General features: G+C 51.3%; 1 protein-coding gene across 1 annotated transcript in view; it reads right to left on the reverse strand.

Annotated features, from left to right (window-relative positions):
• LOC111149935 (solute carrier family 6 member 5) overlaps positions 1-22,480 on the reverse strand; it is a 50,418-nt gene that overhangs the window by 26,415 nt on the left and 1,523 nt on the right. The window contains exons 3-7 of the mRNA XM_022507211.1: positions 20,208-20,346; positions 17,305-17,436; positions 16,791-16,964; positions 9,463-9,604; positions 6,340-6,472 (exon numbers count right to left, since the gene is read on the reverse strand). Of these exons, the coding sequence (XP_022362919.1) occupies positions 6,340-6,472; positions 9,463-9,604; positions 16,791-16,964; positions 17,305-17,436; positions 20,208-20,346 (720 nt within the window). The remainder of the gene's footprint in view (positions 1-6,339; positions 6,473-9,462; positions 9,605-16,790; positions 16,965-17,304; positions 17,437-20,207; positions 20,347-22,480) is intronic.

Consider the following 22,480-nt stretch of genomic DNA (forward strand, 5'->3'; position numbering starts at 1 on the left):
CTGCTTAATGGGCCACGCCATTGCACCCAGGACATTAAGAAGTCCAGGGGGGCATTGTACAACCCAACCTGGGAGTTTGCTAAAAGATTCACGGAGATGACAGCTGAGCCAGATCTAGAAGCCAAGGACAACTTAAGGGAGGCAAGGGGAGGTGGGAGGTGGAGGAGGAAAGTGGGCAAGGCAGACATGTGAGGGCAAAGGTCTGATGACCCATAGGAGGGCATGGCGTGGATGTGATGGGGTCCCCGGGAGCATGGGCATTTTCAGTGGGAAATAGGGAGCTACTGCAACAACTTGGGCACACCGTGAGAGGCCCTGAATGCCAGTCGAAGGATGCTCCTGGATTCCCTCCTGGGAGGGACCAGAGTCAAGAAACATTTGGGAAGTAACATCAGCAGAACTTGGGGACTGTGGTTGGATGAGACTTACCTGTCTACCAAACATCTGGGTAAAAGCAAGAGCTTGGGATCAGGATCCCATTCTGCAAGCCTGAGTTCAAATCCTAGCCCCATCCCTTACAAACTGGGCCACTTGGGAAATGACTTAACTTCTCTGAGACTCAGTGTCCGTACCCGCAAAGTGGCGGTAATGATAGCGTATTCCTCGTGGGACTCTTGGAGGAGTTCCCTGGGACAGGTCACACAAAATGGGACAGGTCTGGGGGTGCTGGCACCAGAAGCGCCATGTTAGTCTTGCCCGGGATTCCCCAGCCCTGAATTTGTAACGATGGCAACCCTCTGCTCACAAGCCATTTGAGTCCCAAAGGTCCAACCAAAAACTTCGTAGGGATGAGGCTGAGCTCCTCCCAAACCCTCCCTGATCCTTGAGGTGGGCAAGCACTGCGGGCTCAGGGCTACACATTCCCAAATCCCCAGCTTCAGTCTCCCCTCCTGGGGCACCTGGAACACCTGTCCCCTGGGAGGGAGACACAGATGCCACCACACACTGGATATACAGACCCCAGGGCCTGGCAGGGGGCTCCAGAATGGCCAGGACTGGCAGGCACAGGTTTTCAGGGGACTGGAATGGAGTCAGGGACTTGCAAAGGTGGGCTGAGGGAAGGTTAGGATCGAGACTAAGGTAGAACTGTTGGGGTCATTTCATTAAGCATTTGGGCATATCGTAAACTTCATGAAGACGCTTGCCCTTGCATAGCTGACATTCCAACTAGGGAGACAGACAGCCAGGAGTGGTGCTAACCATATTATTTGGCATGTTGGAGGGTAATGAGTGCACTGGGAAACAGAGAAAACAGAGCAGGGTAAAGAGGGGTGGGAAGCTGGGGTGGGCGGTTGGGAAGACGGCCATGTTGAAATGGGCAGGCAGGGAAGGCATCATTGAGAAATCGGCCAAGACTTGAAGGAAGTAAGAGGGACCCAACTGGGTGTGAGAGCTAGTCTAGCAGAGGGAACTGCTGGAGTAAAAGGCCCTAAGGAGGGAGTGTTCCTGACTCATAGTAACAGCAAGAAGGAGTCCAGGGTGGCTGGCGGGAGCACAGGTAGGAGAGGAACTCAGAGACGTGGGGGTGTGGAGAGGGGACTGATCGTGTCCAACCGTGGGGGCTTTTCCTGTGGGATACAGGGAGCTGCTGCAGCCATAGGGCGGCCGGGTAACAGGATCTGACATTTCAGCCGGTTGGGCTCCTCCAGGGCCGGGGTGGCACAGAGGGGAAGTGGTGGGTAACACTGCAGGGGTGCAAAGGAGGCACAGGGACAGTAGTTAGGAAGCCAGGCTGTACTCCTGGCAAGGGCCAGTGACACCTCTAACAGGGATATGCTTTTGCTGAAAGAGCTACAGGATTTCCTGATGATTCAATGTGGAATGAGAGAGAGAAAGATGGGTTGGGGGGAGTCAGGGATCGGCCTCAGCAGCTGAAAGGGTAGACTCCCCACTGCGCCAGGCTGCCAGTTAAGGAAACAGGAGGGGCTATTTTCTTCCTCTAAACCCCACCTACCATCAAGGTCAAGACTTTCCTTTTGGCTACAGAGCAGGGACTGGCAGGTCTCCCTTCTCTGCACTGCTACCACCACGGGTCAGGGGGTCTCTGCGGCTCCCTGCCTCCCTTCCTAGAGAATGTGATTACTAGGGGCTGTGGGGAAAGGCAGCCCCCATCCTCCCCCTCCCACCCACCCTGCCTCTCCCCTGAAGTGAAGCCCTTCAGCACACACACACTGTGAAACCCAAAGGCATTTGACATCTTGGAAGAAAATCACCACCCCAGAACAGCCCCGGGCTGCCCTCCCCACTGTGGGATGGAACTGGGAGGAGGAGATCCTGGCCAGTCTGACCTCCCCACCCCACCAAGACAGCAGGGCAGGTGACAACAGAGGAATATCCTCTTCACCTCCTGACCCTGGGGGCTTGCAGGAAGTAAGGATGGGGAGAGGCAAGGAAGAAGGGGTGACCCGGGCAGCAGGGGCCGGCAGAAGAAAACCACCAGAATGGCACCAGTCTACTGAGCTGAGACACCTGTTATCTGCCTACCGGGGAGCCTGCGTGAAAACAACCATTTCTGGAGCTCCCTCTATGGGTCAGCTGTGAGTAGTCCCATTTTGCAGAAGAAAAGTGAGACTCCAATTACGCATGTCACAAGAGGTTAAACATCTCACTCAGGGTCTCCCAGCTGAAGCGAAGATCCAAACCTAAAGCTTTCCGATTCCAAAGCCTCTGTTCTTCTTAGCAGGGCCACTTTGCTGGCCACGTGATCAGAAATGGATGGGCAGAGCTGGGACTGGGGGGCGGCCAGTGCAGCACCAAGGGTGTGACACTGAAGGAGGCACTCACTCTCAGAGCTGACCACACGCATGCAGGAGCCTGAGAAAGAGTGTCTCCTGAAATCTTGCTATCCCAGGCACTGTTAGTGCCATAGCGCTTAGGCAGTGTAGGCCCTGAGCTCAAACAGGCCGCAAGCTGACCTTCAGGCGGTCTGCTGGTCACCCCTGCCCCTGGAATTCTAGCTGCTTGAAGGGAGCTGGAGGTCTCACAGGAAGCAACAAGCCATTCTTGTCTCTGAGGGTCCCCCATAAGAGGAACTGAGCTCATCTTGCTGCAGGAGAAGGTAGACATCTTTTTTGCTTAGAAATGGCAGTCTGGGGCACCTGGGCGGCTTGGTCGGTTGGGCAGCTGCCTTTGGCTTGGGTGGTGATCCTGGGGTCCTGGACTGAGTCCCATTCGGACTTTCTGCTCAGTGGGGAGTCTGCTTCCCCTCTCCCTCTGCCTGCCACTCCCTGTGCTTGTGCTTTCTCTGTCACTATCTCTCTAAATAAATAAATAAATAAATAAATAAAATCTTAAAGAGAGAGAGAGAGAGTGAGAGGGAGAGAGAGAAATGGCAGTCTGGCAGTCTTTGTGGGATTTCAATTACAAAGGAGCCCGTCAGAACCAGGAGCTTCAGCCAAGCATTCACCGTGGCTTTCAAACAATGCTCTGTGCGTGAAAAATGTGTGCACACCCCAGGGCAAGATAACAAATTGGGATTCATTATTTCTGGTGGCATTCCTCATTAAAAAAAAAAAAAAAAGATCATCGATCCTTAGTTGGCAACCTTTCTCAAAGAAGCAGAATGAGAAGTTAGCAGATCTAAAAGAAAAGCTTACCAGCCCAGGGCTCCTGAAAATTTCCCAGACAAGAAAGCCTGTAAAATCTAGCACCAGGGATTAACTCCCAAACCAATAGAAAGAACGAGCTGTAACATTGTCCTAAAAAACCATGGGCTAATAAAGCTCAAAGGGTCTTAGAGAACATTCATTCTAAGCCTTGAGTTTGCAGAGGTGGAAAGTAAGGCCCCAGTGCTTCCTGGGACTTGCCCCCCTGCCAACGACAGCTGGTGGTGGCGGAGATGGGGTAGGGAGGCCAGGGTGCTGGCTCCCAGTGCGGGGACTTTCCTCCCCGCTGTGCAAACAACGACTCCACAGTTCTGCAGGCCCATCTCTTCCTAACAGCCCCTCCTGGGGAAAGGATGTCATGGCCTGGGAAGAGTCCAGGCTTTAAAGGGGAATACCTTAGGTTCAGATCCCACCATGGCCACTTAAAAGCTGTGTGGCCTCGGGCAATTTACTGGGCCTTGAAGCACCTCACCTTCTCATCTATAAAATGGAAGCAAATGTCCTTACTCAGCGGGCCATTGTGCAGATGACTGAACTGATGCACGCGCCGCAGTTAGCACAGGGCCGGGCACCTGGTGCTCAACAAAGCTGCCTTCCTCTCCCCGTTTCCCCACGAGAGCCGCGGCTTTCAGGATGTCAGAGTGGCGCGGTGCCCACCCACTACATCAGTCGTTCATCGTCACAAAAATGAGAAAAGCCAATGCTAGTGAAGAACCGACCATATGCCGGGGATTATATGTGGCCTATCTCATTAATACCTATAACAATCCTATGTGATACATACTGTTACCCCCAATTACCGATGCAGAAACTGAGGCTCTGTGGGTCAAATGATTCATCCAAAGTTACACAGTGAGAAAGTGATAAAGGCAGGATTTGAACTCAGGTTGCTCCAACTCTAGAGCCAGCAGGCCATCCTTCCCCAGGTCACCAACAGGACCACTGCTCTCCCTCCTTACCTACCACCTCTCTCCAGCAGTCCCCAGCTAGCCTATCCTGCTAGAGACCTGTCTGCTAGAGACCTCTCTGGCCATGTCAGTCATGGTCAAGGTTGCCCTGTCTCTATTTCTAGTTGTAAGGGACAGTCCCAACAGTGAGATTTTCTTTGTGCAAATACTTGGCCTCTCTTGCTAAGCAAGCACTTGGCTGGGATCCAAGCCACAGAAGGCAAGGAGTTCAGGAACCTCAGGACACATGGGCCATTGTTCTAAGGGTCATGTCAACATTTCCCTGATGTTCCTGCTGCCTTAGAAAAACAATCTAGTCTTAACCACTTATTCAGAGCCAGCAGGCTCCTCGGGGGTCATGTGATCCCAGCTCTCATTTTACAGAAGGGGAAACTGAGGCCAGAGAGGAAAACTAAGATCAGCTCCCCCAGCAAGTGTTCAGACAGAATGACGTTAGAGCTCCAGCATCTCAGACACCCCCAGCCTGACTGCCTTTACTTTAGAAATGAGGAAGCCGAAGACTTCCACAAGAGATAAAGAAAAATTTGCTTTTCGTTGTAGCAGAGAAACAAATATAAGCTAAGAGCAAACCAGAAGCTAAGCCAGGCTTCATGGCCCAGGTAGAGATGTCCCCACACAGCAAAGCCCATGGGAAGCCCTGGACTAGAACCCAGCTCCTCACCCCCAGTCTGCTTCTCCCCCAACCTTATGTGATTTGAGGCGCAGGCTCTGCCTCTTGCAATCCCGACCACACTGCTGGAGCCCACAGCTCGAGTCCCTGTGGCTGCAGATTACAGGGCGAGCAGCAGAAAGAGCTGTTATCCAAAGGCACCTATGGGCATGGCCATGGGCCCAGGGAGAGGACAGACTCAGCTCTGTGCTGATGGGTGCCAGGTTTGGGCACCTGGCGGGGGGTTATGAAGCCCACCTGGGAGGTGGGGGGAAGAGCTTGAGACCCTGACACCTAGACCAAATCAACCCCACAGCCTCTGGTCTGAGCCCACCACTGCCACACTCATTCCTTGGGCCTGAAAGACATGAGGGGAAACAGTGTGACCCTTACAAGAATGTCCGGTGTGTCTTGGGGTTTCCCAGACCCCTTGCCTTCTGTGCTTTGGAACTGAGCCTGGGGTGGGAATTCCAATCTCTCCAAAGGGCCGGCCAAGGGACTGCTCAGACAGAGTGGCCCAGTCTTTGCTCAACAAAAATCCCACTGGCAGAGTTGTCACCACGTCATGCTTTGGGCACATGAACTGGAAGAGCGTTTGGCTGTGGGGGTTGCAAAAGGGCATGAGACGTCCAGAACATGGTGGTGGGAGTGATGAGAAGGAATCCACTTTACAATTTTGGTCTTTTTCCAGCTTCTCAGCAGAAGCACTAACTGACTAGGCAGCCACACCAAGAAGCGAAAAACCAGTAGCACTTATTCTAGAGTTAGGGAGAGTGACTGAATCATGGGACACGGGTCCCATCTGCTGAACCAAGTGGCAGCCCCCGAGAGGAGAGGAAGGAAATGAATCAGAACCCACACCATCCCTCGGGAGCTCTGTGTGCATTTGTCTCATTTGGTCCTCAAAACAACCCTGAAAGAAAGGTGTTATTATCTCATTTTCCAGATGGGAGTGAAGTCACTTGCCCAAGGTCCTAGAGCTACTTAGGGTCCGAGTCAGAATTACGCCCATGTATCCTGACTCTCTTGCCAGGGCTCTTTTGTGGCTTCATGATACAACCATGCCTGGGCGTCCCAGAGATTTTTTTTTTTTTTTAAGATAAATACAAGTTCTTACTTTTCCTGAAGTCTTGATTCCTTTAGCCAGGGACGCATACACAATCACCCAGGCCAGGAAGAGGCAGAAGGCCAGTGGCCACCTGATCTCCCCAGGATATTCAATCCCTGCAGAAATCTTCAGCACAAAGTACCTAAAAAGAGGAAAGAGAGAGCAAGGAGGGGAATGAGGAGGGAGGGAGGTGACAGTCTGCAGGCTGTCATCTCCCAGCAAAGCCAGGAACCTTGGATAAACCCCCGGCCTCCTCACCCTGCCAGTTAGGGACCTAACGAGATCAGGGTAAGGAATGCTCTGATCTGGGTTCGAGCCCACAGCTGTCTGCAAAAAGGCCAGCTGGATGTCCCCGGTTCCCAGTTACAGGCTGGGAAGCCTCTCATGGCCCTGGGCAGCCTCCGAACAAGGTTAAGTCAGCTCCATTGGCATCCGGAACTGCCCCAGGACAGGTGTGACAAGTCCAACGGCATTGGGGGTCCTGGCCCAGCCTGCCCACAGGCACTCCCGAGGCTGAGGTCCTTCTGTAAGGACACACCACTAACAGGCACTCTGAACCATCAGGGACGATTTTTGTGTATTTTTTGTAGTGTTCTACTCTTTTAAGAGACTGCATTCCAATTGCATTTGTATAATTTTAAATGTAAAAGAGTCATGAGGCTCAATGACCAAAACTGCTGCTCCGTAGGTTAGTTCAGTTGCGCTGGGCGCTGGCCAAGCCTGGCTGAAATGGAAAAGCAGGGCCGGCTGGCCCTTACCCAAGGAATGCAAAGACCGAGAACATGTGAACAGAATGTTCACTGCTGCTGGTCATCCGTGTATCTGCTCGAGAAGCCGTGGCCCGCCTGGCAGCCCCCACATCCCTGGCAGTGGCTTGTAGCCCGGCCGCCCTTCTGGGGACAGGAGGTAGTCATGGGGACAGAGAGCGGTGACTCAGACAATCCTTTCAACTCTGCAACGACCAGCGCCGGGATTCTGGATGCAAGCACCACGCTGTAGCCTAGCATTTCTCTGTGACCTGAACAAAGGGCCAGCTAGAATCCAGACTCCACGGGACTGCAGAAACGTCAGCCCAGAATGTTCTGACCTGCAGAGGGACGCGAAGGTGGCACCACTCCTGGCCTGGCTGGCAACGGTGTCCTCCAGCCTGCCAGTGAGTGTGGACTCGGGAGGCCGTTAATCAGCGCACAGCCTTGCGTTCTAGAACAACCACGCTCCTTTCTGTCTCAGCCCCTGCAGCAATCAGGGCTCAAGAGTGGAGTGAAAGTGCGCCGCCTGGGTTAAGTCAGCTAAACGTCTGCCGTCGACTCAAGTCATGAGCCCCGGGTTGGGCACCCTGTTCCGTGGGGAGTCTGCCTCTCCCTCTCCCCCTGCTCATGCTCTATCTTTCATTCTCTCAAATATATAAATAAATAAAATCTTAAAAAAAAAAAAAACAATTGAGTAAAAGTGACCAAGGGTGGAAGTGACGTGGGCCCCCAAACCTTAGGAACATTTCCCAAGCAGTGCCAAGGCTCTCTACCGTGTCCCCACTCCCCTCATGGGCAAACCATTTAGGCAACAATTAATTCCACAGCATCTAGGCCATGCCAAGTATGCCATGCTTTAATAAGGGACTTCTCCAAAGGCTAATAACATTTCTTCTTGGAAATGAAGACTGGTCCCAGAGGATTAGAGAAGACCACCAAAAGCAGACCTAGAATCATTCGAACCACATGGATAATGTGATCAGATTTTGTCTAACCAGCAGGTCAAACTCAGCTTCCCACTACTAAGGGTGAATCAAGACCCACTACATTATGTTCACAAAGAATTATGTCATCATTCAGCCTAACTCCCCCTTTTGTCCTGTTCCATGTACCCTCTGCGTGCATACAGGAGAGAAAACCTGGAATAGGAATTACTTGTAATTGGGAGAATTACTGGGGATAGGAATGACCACTTCTTACTATCTAAGTGAAGGCCACAAACCAGGGGTCCACTGACATGTGAATTTTATTTGGCCCTAGTGCTTTATCTGAATTAGTTTGCTAACATTTAAAATTGGAGAGACATAAAAATTTGGATTTTATTTCCAACCTCTCATAAAACAGAAGCTCTAGGGGCACCTGGGTGACTCAGTCAATTAAGTCGCGGTCCCAGGGCCAGGGGTAGGTCATGGTCCTGGGATTGAGCCCCACATCAGGATCCTTGCTCAGCAGGAAGTCTGCTTCTCCCTCTCCCTCTGCTGCTCCCCTGGTTGTTCTCTCTCTTTCTCTATCTCAAATAAATAAATAAAATCTTTAAAAAAGAAAATTAAAATAAAATAAAATGGAAGTTCTAGCAGCAGTGGCCCAACTTCCCACAAGACAGTGACCATTGGGAGCTCAGCAGCAGCAGCCTCCCTCCCCCGTGGCAGACAAGGCTCTCTAGTTTGCCATAGTCCCCACCCTTCTCTATCATCTTGTTCATACTTCAAAACCTCCCTGCCAAGCCCTTGGCATGTCTGAGTTTATAACCCTGACATAAAGCTTAACTGGAGAACACTCCTTACCTACCCTTCAATGAACTCTTTCCACATTTATCTACCTTAAAAAATCATCCATAAACTTTATGAAATCTTCCTAGAATGGCTGAGGATTTCCTCATATTCCTGAACCTCAATCCTCAAAGACCAGACTAAAATGGATGTAGAAAGTACAAAAGTGAGACAAAACTGTTTAAAAAAAAATAGTTCTTCTTTAAACTAAGTCATCGACAATGACTTGTTTTCTTACTTTTTGCCTCTCTTCCCTTTTGAAGTTCAGAGGAATTAAAAATAAAAACCCAACACCTAGTTCACTGAAGGTCTGCTTTGACCCCATCGGCTGAAGGTTTTGCAGTGTTCTGTCACCAACATAGGGAGTGACAGCACCGCCAATTCTATTCCCAGAAGCACGCAGTCACCTCCGCTCTCCCGAACCACAACGACCAACAATCCGCTCTCAGAAGCCCAATCAGGGAAGAAACCTTCCTTCTGGGTCACTCAAGTAGTGGGGAGGGTGCAGAGGGAGGCAACCCATCCCTTGGGCCACCCACACCTCTAGATGACAGCTTGAAAATTCATTCATTCACTGGGTTTCCCTTAGAAAGTTAAGAAAAAAAAAGTCTTACTTGAAATACTCTTCACTCCCGCTGACAAATGTCTTATTGGCCTGGCTGGTGAAGTTAACCATTGTCAAGTTGGGATAGGCAGTCATGCAGAAAGTTGAGTTCTTGATCTGTATTTTGGGATGGTCGCTGATGACACAGGAATCTGTGTAAGAGGGCATGGAGCAGAAACACGATGAGATCTGTACAGAAAACACACGCACATCTCTCTCTAGCAACTGGAAAACAAGAGCCGAAAATACTTGCCAAATATTGGAGAGTAACTTTGGGGAAGTGTTAACTGAGCACAGCCAGGTGCAGACGAATCCAAGGATTATGTGTTATTCACGCTGGAGCCCCCGGGACCCACAGCAGTGCCTTGTGCTGATACCAAAGGCTGTTGTTTTCAGAGCACTCCCTATATGGCCAGAACTGTGCCAAGCATTCTGCATGTGTTATCTCATTAATGTTCACAACAGCCTAGAGAGAGGTGCTATTGCCGCCTTTTTTTAAAATGGGGGGGGGGGTACACCTTGGTGGCTCAGTGAGTTAAGTGTCTGACTCTTGATTTCAGCTCAGGTCCCCATCTCAGGGTCGTGGGACTGAGCCCCATTCAGCGTGGAGTCTGCTTGAGATTCTCTCTCCCTCTTCCTCTCCCCACCCCCCTCCAACTCTTTCTCTCTCTCAAGTAAAAATAAGTAAATCTTAAAAAAAAAAAAAAGTCTTTAAAAAAGTGAGGGAAAAATTCAAGGAGGCTAAATAACTCTACTCAAATCACACGGCCAATAAGGAAGAGAATCAGAATTCAAACCCTGATCCTTATGACTATGACTCCATAGAAAACAAATGGCTTGCAAAAATGAATCTGCAATTGAATTTTGAAAATTGAAATCTGCAATCTGAAATTTCATCAGACGTAAACAAGCCTTCAGAAGGACTACCTCCACAGAAGGCTTCCTAAGGAGGTCACCTTGAAGTCGACATACAGTGAGTGCTTTAAGACACAGCCTGCATCTGCTTTCCACACACTCATGTGGGGTAGTGGAGGCAGCTGCCATGCCATGTGCTTGTGGGCCTCCAGCAAGACCCCACACGTGCTTCTCAACCGGGGACAAAGCTGTCCCCCAGAGGACACTTGGCAATGTCTGGAGACATGTTTATTTGTCATTTCTGGGGAACAGGGAGTTACTGGCATCTAGTGGGTAGAGGCCCCTGACTCCGCCAAATATCTTCCAGTGCCCAGGACAGCCCCCCACCATAGAATTATCTGGTTAAAATGTGCAGAACGTCAAGGTTGAGAAAGCCTGACCAAGGCTGGAGTGGGGAAAGGGGACCCACCATGTGGCTCTTAGCGTGTCAGGCACTATTCTGGACACTTTAACAATGCTTATCCCATGAGATTTTCATCAGATCTGGCAGGTGTATATTACTATAATACTTTATTTTAGTTTTTTAGAGAGAGAGAGCAGGGGGCAGGGGCAGAGGAGGGAGAGAGGATCTTAAGCAGGCTCTACACCCAGTGTGGAGCCCAAGGTGGGGCCCGATCTCACAACCCTGGGATCATGACTTGAGCTGAAATCAAGAGTCAGATGCTCAACCAACTAAGTTACCCAGACGTCCCTATTATGTTCATTTTAAATAGGAATAAGCTGAAGTCTTTCTGTCCATATTACAAGCCTCTCTGACAGCTTTATAAAAACTCATCACTTGACAGATAGTTTAACTAGAGTCCACCAACATACTATTTTATCCTAAAAGATACTATTTTACAAAGGAGTGAAAAGCGACAGCAACAATGGCAAACGCTTACATGAAGCGTACCAGATACTGTGCTTTATATGTACCAACTAATGTAGTCCTCCCATCATCCCTACCAGGTAGGTATGGCCCCTGTCTACGCTGCAGATAAAGAAACGAAGGCACAGAGAAGAGCATGCTTGTTAAGATCATGCAGCAAAACCAGGAGGCAAACCACCATTCTCTCTCTGGGAGCCATGATCTCAGCCACTCTGCGATGAGGCAGAGAGCAGGGATCATAGACTCGAACAGCGTCAGAAGGCAGGCTGGTGACACAAATGATGAAGGCATAAAAGAGGGTAATAAGGGGAGGTGGGGACTCTGGCAAACCAGAGAATGTTCCAGCCAACCCGTGCCATGACTTTTCCAGGTGTTCTGGGAAAAAGACACAGAAGATGTGCATATCTACATGAAACCTCTCCATTTTAAAACGTTGGAAATAAGATCAAATTACTTTTAAATATCATGGACCGAACTATGACCAAAAAAGAGCACATGGGCCCCCAGGTCTGAAACATGAGCTCCCGATGCATGCCCTCCATGGAACAACAAAGTGGGTAAGTCCATGGGTGCCCAGGCTCCTCTGCCCGGAGAGTTTAGATGAGTTCCTTTACCTGTCCAAGCCTCTCCTGTTGGATAATAGTTGTGTCTAGGTCACAAAATTGCTGCAAAAGCCAAAGTAAGTGACACCGAGGATGAAAAAAATAATTCTCACCATGCCTAGCGCACTCTTGGACTCCATCGGTTTTAGCCATAACTCAGTCATCGTTGTTACATCTTTTTACCGGGTGGGCATCTCTAGTCCTTAGCATCCTCTCCCACAATGCCACTGGCCAGCCACAAGTCACCTATGGCCTCCCACCCATTCCCCCAGAAGATCTCACTATATCGGATAAAATGTTAAAAACCACTCTTATAAGAATCTTTTCCCTCTGATGAGTTCTTCAGACCAGGTTTTCAACGGCGCGACTGACTTCGGGGCCAAAGTTCCCTGCAGGGGGAGCTGTCCCGTGCATCGCAGGACACTGGACAGCACCGCTGGCCTCTGCCCACTAGATGGCAGGAGCATCCACCCGCCACCGCCTGCACCCCACCATCCCGATGCGATAACCCCAAATACCTATAACATGATCAAATGTTTCCTGAAAAATCTCCCCGGAGTGGAGAGCCACTGCTTTGAATGTCCTCAGAATACCTTCTTATTCAACAATTTCTTCCTTAGTGTAATCAAATGACAGAGTTCCAGAGGGCTTCCGGCCCAATAACTATCAAATATTTACAGAGGGAGCATTTGCTTCCCCAGCAGCGATCTGAGTGAAGGCCGGAAAGGGCTCTCGCTATCACTTTTAAGTATGCACGGTAGTGATTTCCTGTCCTCCTGCCAAAAAGTGCATCCATCCCCTGAGACTGAAGACGCCGCTAACATGCGGGCGAACGCCACATCGCTTGCTTCCAGACCTGCCACTGTGAATCACGCAGGGCAGCTTCGCTAGATAAGGGCTCTGGATGTCTCCGGATCCCTGCTCGCCGCGGCAGCGCAAGGTCACACCATTCCTGCGTCACTGCGGCGGGCTTCCCGCCACCGCAAGCCTCCTGCAGTATCCCTTCCCACCGCTGGGCGGCAGCAGCGTGCTTCCCGGCGCCTCCAGGTGGGCCGGCAGGGGAATGACGGGCCGTGCCCACCGCACGCTGCGGCCCCGCAAGGCGGAACAAAGACCCGCGAACAGGATGTCGCTAAATCGGAAGCTGGTGGAATGGGCCTCTCTTTACTGGGGCAGTTATTGATAAGTGAAAGCACACGAAAGACAAGGGAGGAAAAAGGATCACTGAATTAAAGTGCTAATGAAAATGAAGCCCTTCCAGAAAAAGAAATGGTATTTATGATGTCCCCATTTTAAATGACCCGGCCAGCTCCTAAATTTCACAGGACGGTGACTGGTCTCCCTTGTCAGGGCATGGGTTAGCCATTCTCCCTTACAGAGACCTGAAGGGTTGGGTCCTCCCGAGGAAGACAGTCTCTCTTATAACCTGTAACTTAAGAAATACACTGCAAGCCCAGCCTCTACCCAGAGACAGAGCCCGGGCTGGGTGGTTTAGAGGGCCCTGGCACCTCGCGGGTGAGGTGGGCCTCCAGAGCGACTGGACCCCAGCTCGGCTGAGCCAGCCATGGGACAGACACCTCCCCGCTAAGGCTGAAGGTCCTAACTGCGAGCCAATCCCTCCCTCCTGAGACCAGTGGCCCGCTCTTTCCTGGTAAGGCAGCAACAGAGAGAGGCTGAGCCTGGAGTGGAACAGTGGAACACTGCACCAGGGGAAGGGATTTTTTTTTTTCCCTCATTTCCTAAACAAGCCTCTCTCAGAATGGCCATTTGGGAAAGAATCTGGAATATCCACTGTCTGAACTCCTGACTTGTCCATCAGAGCAGTGGGGCCAGAAAGGTGCCAGTATCTCTGCAAGTCAGACCATCATCACCTTTCCAAAGTCAGCCCAGGACCCCGAAGGACCAATACATCCACAAGGGTGAGCCTGGCCCCAGAAACAGAGCACAGACATGTGCAGAGAGCACAGAGACGAACAGACCGGGGCGGGGGTGGGGGGTGGTAGCTGCACAAAGATAGTGGGGAACGGGTCTCCTGGCTGGCTCAGTGCGTTAAGCCTCTGCCTTCGGCTCAGGTCATGGTCTCAGGGTCCTCGGATCAAGCCCCGCATCGGGGTCTCTGCTCAGCAAAGAGCCTGCTTCCCCCCCTCTCTCTGCCTGCCTCTCTGCCTACTTGTGATCGATCTCTCTCTCTCTCTGTCAAATAAATAAATAAGTAAATAAATCTTTAAAAAAAAAAAGACAGTGGGGATTGACATCTTGCTTTAAAAAAAAAAAAAAAGAAAAAAAGAAAAAAATGTAAAGCACTTGCTAAGAATGAGATAAAAATCTGTCCAGCCTGTCCATGTGCCCCCAGGGAATAGCCAGAGTGAACAATGTCCATTGTTCCTCTCTGCTCAGAGCTTGCATAGTTTTTATGGTTTGTACCAGTCAACTAGCTCAGCTGCTAATGCCCTTACTCTGCCTTTAATGTTTCCTGGGTTTCTATGAGCCAGACTGGACACTCCACAAAGCCAGGGGCTTTAACATGAGTAAAAGGGTTTCCACGGTACCCAGTATGTAAGATGTGGTTACGGTCAGTAAGCGTTAAGGTGCTAGAGAAATGTCAGTGGGTATCATCAGCTGACGAGAATGTTGTTTCTGAGTTATGCTCCCTCCTGGAGGACCACTGCAGGACACTGATCACCGTGTCCCATGCGGTGCCTGATGGAAGTCTCGAGGGAAACTCCCCGCAGAGCCCGAACCAAGCCAGCCGCCTTTTTTCAGCAGATACTTCACTTCCCTCCCAGGCAGGATCTGGGAAGGACAAGCAAGGCTCTGAGACGACCTTGAGGTATTTCTGCATCTAGGTCCTAGAGCCTGGGAAATGCTCTAGCAAACCATTCCAGCAGCTCATTGTTAGTTGTGATTCTGCGAAGGGCTACCGAGCCGCATTGTCTCAGAGAGCAGCTTTGCAGAGGTGACCCCTGGGGGGGCAGAAACTGCGGCAAGAAGGTGAGACCCTCCAGTCCAAAAATGGTGAGGGGCATCCTAACGAAGGAGTGTGGGCAAACTCCAACCCGGTGGTTCTTTAGTTCCCCGGGGAACTTTAAAACCACAGATTCCTCGACTCCATCCCCAAACTGTCCCATTTAATTGGTCTGAAGTGGACCATAAGTGACGTTTTGATCTGTCAGTTCCTCGGGTGATTCTGATACACAGCAGCCTGGGCTGAGAACCGCTGCCCTCACCCAAGAACCCATCAACACGGACACTGTGCAGATAAGAACACTGAGGCCCAGAGAGTCTAAGGGACACTTACTCTCGGCCATACCATCAGTGAGCCACACACCTGGGAACCTCCACAAATCCCCGCCCCCCACTCCTGAGCACTTCCGGGTAAACATGAATTGAATGGGCACAAGTGTTTAGTTTTAGCTCTTATTCAAAACCTCTGCACGCCTGGGTGGCTCAGTGGGTTAAGCCTCTGCCTTCAGCTCGGGTCGTGATCTTGGGGTCCTGGGATCGAGCCCCACATGGGCTTTCTGCTCAGCAGGGAGCCTGCTTCCCCCTCTCCCTCACCCACCCCACTTGTGTGCTCTCTCTCCCTCTCCCTCAAAAATAAATAAATAAAATCTTTGGGGGGGGGAAAAAACACCTCTCTAGTTGGAGGTGGTCACGGCGTACATGTACATGCCCATGTGTAAAAACACGCCAGTGTACGTTGGGGCCTGTAGGTTTGTGCATCTCCCTGGTGGTGTAGGAAGGAAGAATTCATCTTTCTCTCTTAACACACTGGAAGGGTTGAAGAACCCCCCATCTCTGCAGTGAGCTAGCTGAAAGGGCACAGGAGCCAAGAGCCCACCAGCTAGACATCGTGGGAGTCTGACCTCAGCGCAGACTGAGGTAACAACAGGGGTGAATAGAGCTGCTGGGAAAACAAGAACCGGCTTGCTTACTGACGCCCACTGAAACGACGGGAGACCAAAGGCGGCCGAGGCACCTTGATTTCAGGAGGGCTCCCAGGCCGTTTGTTCCTTGTTGCCTGACACCAGTCCCGTGAGGTGGGTAGGATAAAGGATAGTATTATTTCTACTTGACTAAAGACAAAAGTACAGATGCAGAGAGTGAAGTTACCTGACCCAGACCCACATCCTGTCAGGGGCAGGGAGGTCATTTAGACCGGAGGGTCTGGCCACAAGTCTGCCCGGCTCCTCCTCACTTTTTTTTTTGCCTTAGACCCAGCAAGCAGAAAGCTCCCCACAAGCCTTCAAGTCCCAGGGGATTTCAGGTCTGAAGGGGACCTTCAGGAACTCTCCCTGTCTACCCAGGCAGATGGACATCCCCATTTTAGGTACTGCATTATCCACATTTCTGTCAGAGGTCTTCGAGTCGAACATCTGTCCTCATAGATACCTCATGCACTGAGCAGCATTTTGTCAAGAGTGGACCCAGGATCACATGACTCAGACCCCATCACTTTCGACTTGTCCCCTGCAAGCAAACCGAATTGCCTACAGACCTTGCTAAGATGCCAATTTCCCAACCCCACCCAAATCTGCCGTATCAGACAGACTCTCTGGTGGGCCTGTTAATCTGCATTTTTAACAAACACCCATTAGGCATGAGCAAACAAAGCTTGATTACTCCTCCTCTGAGCCATGAGCTCTTGAAATGTTAGAATTAGGGGCGCCTGAGTGGCTCAGTTAGTTAAGCATCTCGTCTGCCTTCAGCTCAGGTCACACGATCCCAGGGTCCTGGGGTCTGGTCCCCATTAGGGCTCCCTGCTCACCGGGGAGCCTGCTTCTCCCTCTCCCTCTCCCTCTCCCCCTCCCCCTGCTTGTGCTTCCTCTCTCTCACACATTCTGTCAAGTAAATAAATAAAATATTTTAAAAATAAATGTGAGAATGAAGTCTATGTGGTTGTTTGTTCTACTCTCTGTGCCCGCCTCTTAAGGTAGGTATATCCGAACTTACCTAATAAAAGTTTGGTTTTATCTTTGCATTCTGGTGTGTTCCAAGGGTTGTTGCAGGAGCCCCAGGGCAGCACAGACACAAAGGAGGCAAACAGGTAGAAAAGTGTGTAGCAAATTATCACATTGTAGTATATGGCTATTAGGACGGAGATGATCAGCATTGCAATGCCACAGCCTGCGGAAGCAAAATTTCCAGGGATTTATTCCAATCCCGATCCTAGGGAATTCTAACACTTGGGCGCAGGGTGGGCAGCTAGATGGTGGCTCTCTTTTACACACAGATACACGAACAGGGGAGGAGACTCTATCAGGGAAATTGAGGCATTCTCCTGGGAACAGAACAATGCCAGAGGCAACCGTAGGTCACTCTCCAGAGGGTCTCAGAAGTGGAATTGATCAAATAAAGGAAACCGTCAATTCTACTGTTCACAAAAGCAGATGGCCTTCCTGGAGGCCACGTGGTGCCAGAGAGAGCATGATAGGGCGGAGGAGGCGGGAAGGCAGGGTAGACTCACCTTGTAGGGCCGGGATGGCCTTCCACACAGACACTGGCCCCTGGCTGGCAAACTGGCCCAGTGACACTTCTAGGAAGAAGATGGGTAACCCGGCTAGAGCTAGCATCATCAGGTAGGGAATGAGGAAAGCACCTTAGGAAGAGAGAGCAGCAAGTGAGAGCTCCGGGAGACCAAGGCTATCTTGGACCACATTTGCCCTCTGCGGTGGGAGCTGGCTCGCCCTCGTTTTCCAGGAAACTTTTGATATTCCAGCTCAACCAAAGGCACCCCGGGACATTTAATCGCCCTCCTCTACAAAATGTGAGAGTACCCCGCAAACACATTCCTTTTTCCAATTCCCCACTGGATGGGTGACTAGGGGTTGTGTGCTATTGGGTTTTATTCTTTTCTCTTCTTATTATAGCATTTCAATGTCCCCAAATTAAGGTCTTCCAGCATGCAACAAATCCACACCTTTGACTCAATACTGGAGTGAGATTTGGTGAAATCTTCTGGGCATCTCTACCCTCCGAGGACCCAACATCTACTAAGGTAGATTCCAAGAGCCCTTCTGTGCAATAACCCGAGTTACCAGCACACCTCTTGGCTGTGGGTCCTGGGTCTGCTCTGCCAGACAAGTGGCTAGAATATCCCTCTCCCCACCACTACAGCCACCAGCACTTCTCAACGTTCTTCCCCACATAAAAAGTCCCTTCTGTCCTTCAAGGTCAACTCAAATGCTTCCTCCTCCAAGAAGCCTCCCTCCTCTGTCCTCCCACAGTCACTTCCCCAGGCACTGAGCACTTGACAATATTTATTTGGTGTCTTATCTAGCTCCCTGGGGCTGTCAACTCCATCTCTTTATTCCCGGGAACACCCCCCATCCCCAAGCAGGACAGTAGCAGTCGGGAGGCCTCCACAGACCGCGAGAGGTTCTCTGGGGCTCTTTTCCCTTCAATGATTCTTGTAGGTTGTTTGGGAAGGCTGTGGGAAAACAGCCATGATCTTTGAAAAGATTGGACCAGGAAGAATGTTGCATGGGTCAGAGCCAATTTGGGCATCAGGGATGCCGGAGCCCAGAATGCTGTGCTCCAGGGAAGAGAAGCTGATTTTTTTCTAGTCTATTCTTTCCAACTTCCTGTCTGGCAGAAGGACCCCTGCCCTGGCCTTTCCAGCCAGGGAAGGTCCAGCAGTGTCCTCAAACGGATGGAAATTAAAACAAGGGATCCTGCTCTAGCCTCTCCTGATGGGGTTTTTGAGAAAGATGTGGATTATGCAATCCTTCTCTTCTGTTCCTGAGAAGGAGGAGGCAAGGGGAGCTCTCCCGTGCTGAGGGCCAGAAGGGGGTTGCCAGAGCTGCAGTGGGGGGTGGGGGGGTGGGGAGGAGTCTGCCTCCCCCTCCTTGTGCCTGGCTCCACAAGGAGCTCCTGGAACCCCAGGACCAGACAAAGGCAATCAGGGGCAGGGACAGGGTGGAGGGCAAAACTGGAGCAGTTTTGCCTCCCCCTGGAACCCCAGGACCAGACAAAGGCAATCAGGGGCAGGGACAGGGTGGAGGGCAAAACTGGAGCAGTTTTGCCTCCCCCGGCTGAAACTCCCTCCCTAGCCCCATCCTGCGGTACCCAGCTGCTTGCTGTCAATGGAAACCTTAGTATAGCTTCTCCAGCCCAATTCCTGCATCCTGGGCTGGGACTCCTGCTGAAAACCAAGTGGAAACCCAGCTAGGGGGCCTAGGTTTGTGTGGCCAGCACACGTTCTTCTGTTTCTAGGGCATCTCTGATTGCAAAGGGTCTACAGTCCTCCTAAGTACTTGTCAGTGCGTCCTTATTTGGAATTGGAGGGGAGAAGGCATGTTTTTCTATTTTAATCACCCCATGCGGAAGCACCGGTCTCCTATCTGGAGCCCACCCAAGAGAAAACAAAATACAAAAATCCTAACCTGGGGGCGGGGGTGAGGGTCTCTTTGGTCCTAGGAGGGAGTCTAGGTTAAAATTCCTATTCCGAGATGGGAACTTGTCAGTTTGGGCAGCGTGTGGGGCGGGCAAGCCACTGGTGAAGCGGCTTCAGGGTGGCGAGGGCAAATAAAAAGGACCTGGAACGTGCTGGGTCCCTGCTCCTTGGTGGGCACACAAGACGTACAGGGGATTCTAGCTGACTGGCAGCTGGCGTGTGCCTAACTGGCATCTTTACCATTTCCGAAATGGTTTTCCTTCAAAAGCAGCTTCTTCCACCCAGTGAAGACCAATGAAACGGAAACTGGTTTTGCCAATTTGGCTAAAGTCAAAATCTGCCCCGCACGTGCCCAAGAGGGTGTATCTGTGGGGATACTTCTGAGAGGGTTTTAAAAAAACTTTTTTTTTAATTTAAAAAAAAAAAATTTTCTGAGAGGTTTTTGAGAGTACAAGCCTGGGCTTCTCTCCACTCACGCTGAGTGTTCCGCTCGCACTCTGCATTCTGCGTGACTCAAGTACCCATTCCCAAAGTCTCCCAGGTAGGCTCAGATTTCCAGGTTATAATCTTAAACCGTCCTTAATTTGGTGTCCAGGACCACACAGCTACTGCTGTTTAGGTACATAAAGTGTGCTGTTACCAGAATATTCGTCAGCTAAATTAGAGTTTGAACTCCCCTCTGTCAATGCCCACTTGGCTGGGGACCCAGTCCCGCGGGCTGGTTCAGTGGGGGATCAGGGAGGCCCACCTCTCCCCTGAGTCTCCTGATAAAAGCTTCCTGCATCCAGTGCCAACCAGTTACAGTGCCTCCTGCCCTCTGGCTCAGCACTGATGCCTACTAGGGATGGGGCTGGAGCGTGAGGAGGCTGCTGGGAGCCTCCCCTCCCAGCCCCCTCCCAGGGCTCTGCGCGCCTCCCCAACCCGCAAGTGCCCGCCCCGCCGCGCCGCAGGCGGAAAGACCGGAAAAGCCGTACCTCCCCCGTTCTGGAAGGCCAGGTAGGGAAACCTCCAGACATTGCCCAGCCCCACTGCATACCCCACCATGGACAGGATGAAGTCCAGTTTGCTGGACCAGTTCCCTCGGGCCTTATTCTCATCCCCTTGCTCGTCCTCCTGGGGGCGGAAAAGCACATTGTCGGATAACAGCCCCGGGGGGGGGGGGGGGGTCGGTCGCAAGCAGGCCCCATTCCGCCCCTCCCCCCTGCTGAGGGTCTTTCCCGGCAAGCAGGCCCCCATTTTCCAACCGAGGATGCATTGGCAAGCAGGACCCCAATCTGGAAGAGAAGATGCATCTCCAAGCAGGGCCCTCACCCCTCACCCCTGCACTGAGAGCCTTCCAGCAAGCAGGCTCCCTATTCGGATCTGAAGATTCCTCTTCAACAGACCCCTAAACCCCACCTTCCCAAGTTCTGCAGTCAGGGCGCACCAGCAGGCAGCTTTCCCCAAACCCTGAACCTGTTGGTTGGTTGCAAACAGGTCCCTTCATCCCCAACCCCTGACCAAGAGTTCAATTGGCAAGCAGCGCCCCTCCCCCATATCATGCCTAGAATGCCCAGCAAGCAGATCCCTAACCAACCCCCTCCCTCCCCCAAACCTTCAACACAGGCCTTCCTCAGCCCTTTCTCCCTCTGGAGTCTGCTAGTCCAGAAATAGAGCTGCGCGATGCCCAAAGCCAGCCAGAGCCCCTGCCTCACGTTCTCTGCCAAAGCCTACAGGCAGAACCTGCCTCGTCCGCTAATTTAAGGGGGCCACCTCTCAATGCCAGGGAAAGGTGAACAGGCAGGAGGGAGATGTGGGTGTGAAACAAGAGGAAGGACAGAGAAGAGACAGGACATCCAAAGCCTTGAGTTCTGGTCTAAACTTTACCACTGGATAATCCCAGGCAAGCCACTTGCTCTCTCCGAGCCTCTGTGCCCCCATCTGAAAAACGAGGGGCTCAGAATAACTATCCCCTGAGGCACTTTCCAGCTCCAGCAGTCTATGGACCTTTGAGGCTCACCTCTCCAAATTCACCCTAAGATGATCCCTTAGGGGCAGTACCTTGTTCTGGAATGCCTCACTACTAAGCACCAAAGGATGGGGGTGAAGCCACCTCAAATAAATTCAAAATGCTCAGGACACCTGGACACCCCACAAAGGTTCCAGGGACCCAAGTCACCACCTGACTTCTGCCTCCTCAGTCATACTTTATTTCCTATTCTAGCAACCTGGTAGGTCTCACACTGTGACACAGGCTGTGGGCGGTAAAGAAGCTATCAGGACAGGAGGAAGTCTCTGGAAGAGAGGAGGGCCAACGTAGGTGTCAGAAAGGCAAAAACAGAAAAATGGGCAGAGATGAAGATAGGCAAATGTCAGGTTTCACCTGCTCCGCAACATCTCCCCCTCCCCTCCCAGGCGCACCACCTCCCGCCCAACCCACCATCCTTTTCTTCCCCAGCTAAAGGGGTAGGAGTTCCAGCTGCTTTTGCCGCAGTGCGGAGTTCAATTAAGCAAGGCCTCTGAAACAATTTTCTGCCTCCACCTGGGGTCACACTGTTGGGCCACATGCTGTCAGAGGCAGCTAATATATACAGACAAACACTCCAGAAGTGGACTCCAAAAACAGGGGCAAGTGGGAAAGCCTCAGTGTACGTTCATTTCTAGTTCTTATTCTAACATCTGGGCTCCTGCAGTGTGAGCCTGTGGATGAGTGTGTGTGAGTGTGTGTGTGCGTACAAACACTAGAATGACCATGAACGCAAGCGGGGTATAAACCTGAAATCTCACACAAGCAGATGTCTTGATTCGGGCACCCACCACGGGTTGCATGCCTAGCCCCCAAGCCCAGGGAAAGGGAGGAGACTGCAGAAAGACTGAGGGTGGGAAGGGAAGAGCTAAAATAGGTGAGACAGGACTGAGGAGGGAAGAGATCAGAGGAAGGAGAGAGATGGGAGGGAAATGGAAGAAGACAAGAGCCCATGAGAGAGGGTAATAATAACCAGTATTTGCTGCCTTATCCCCAACCCAGGATTGGGATTTGCTTTGTGGATTTTTCATGCCTCTGGTTGAGCATAAAGGATCAAATCCAGAGGTAGGTCCAGGTTTGTGGGGCATGGAACTTACTCAATTGAGATATTTCCCCTTAAAATAAGAACACCAAAATATACAAAGTTATGATAATGAAGTAAGATACTGGGTTTTGGAAGGGTCCTGAAGCTTAAGCTTCGAAGCAGCTTCATGTAAACCCACCTCTCATCAATCAGTGACT

Source organism: Enhydra lutris, unplaced genomic scaffold (assembly GCF_002288905.1).
Source record: "Enhydra lutris kenyoni isolate GAN:26980312 unplaced genomic scaffold, ASM228890v2 scaffoldscaffold22, whole genome shotgun sequence".
Lineage (NCBI taxonomy): Eukaryota > Metazoa > Chordata > Mammalia > Carnivora > Mustelidae > Enhydra > Enhydra lutris.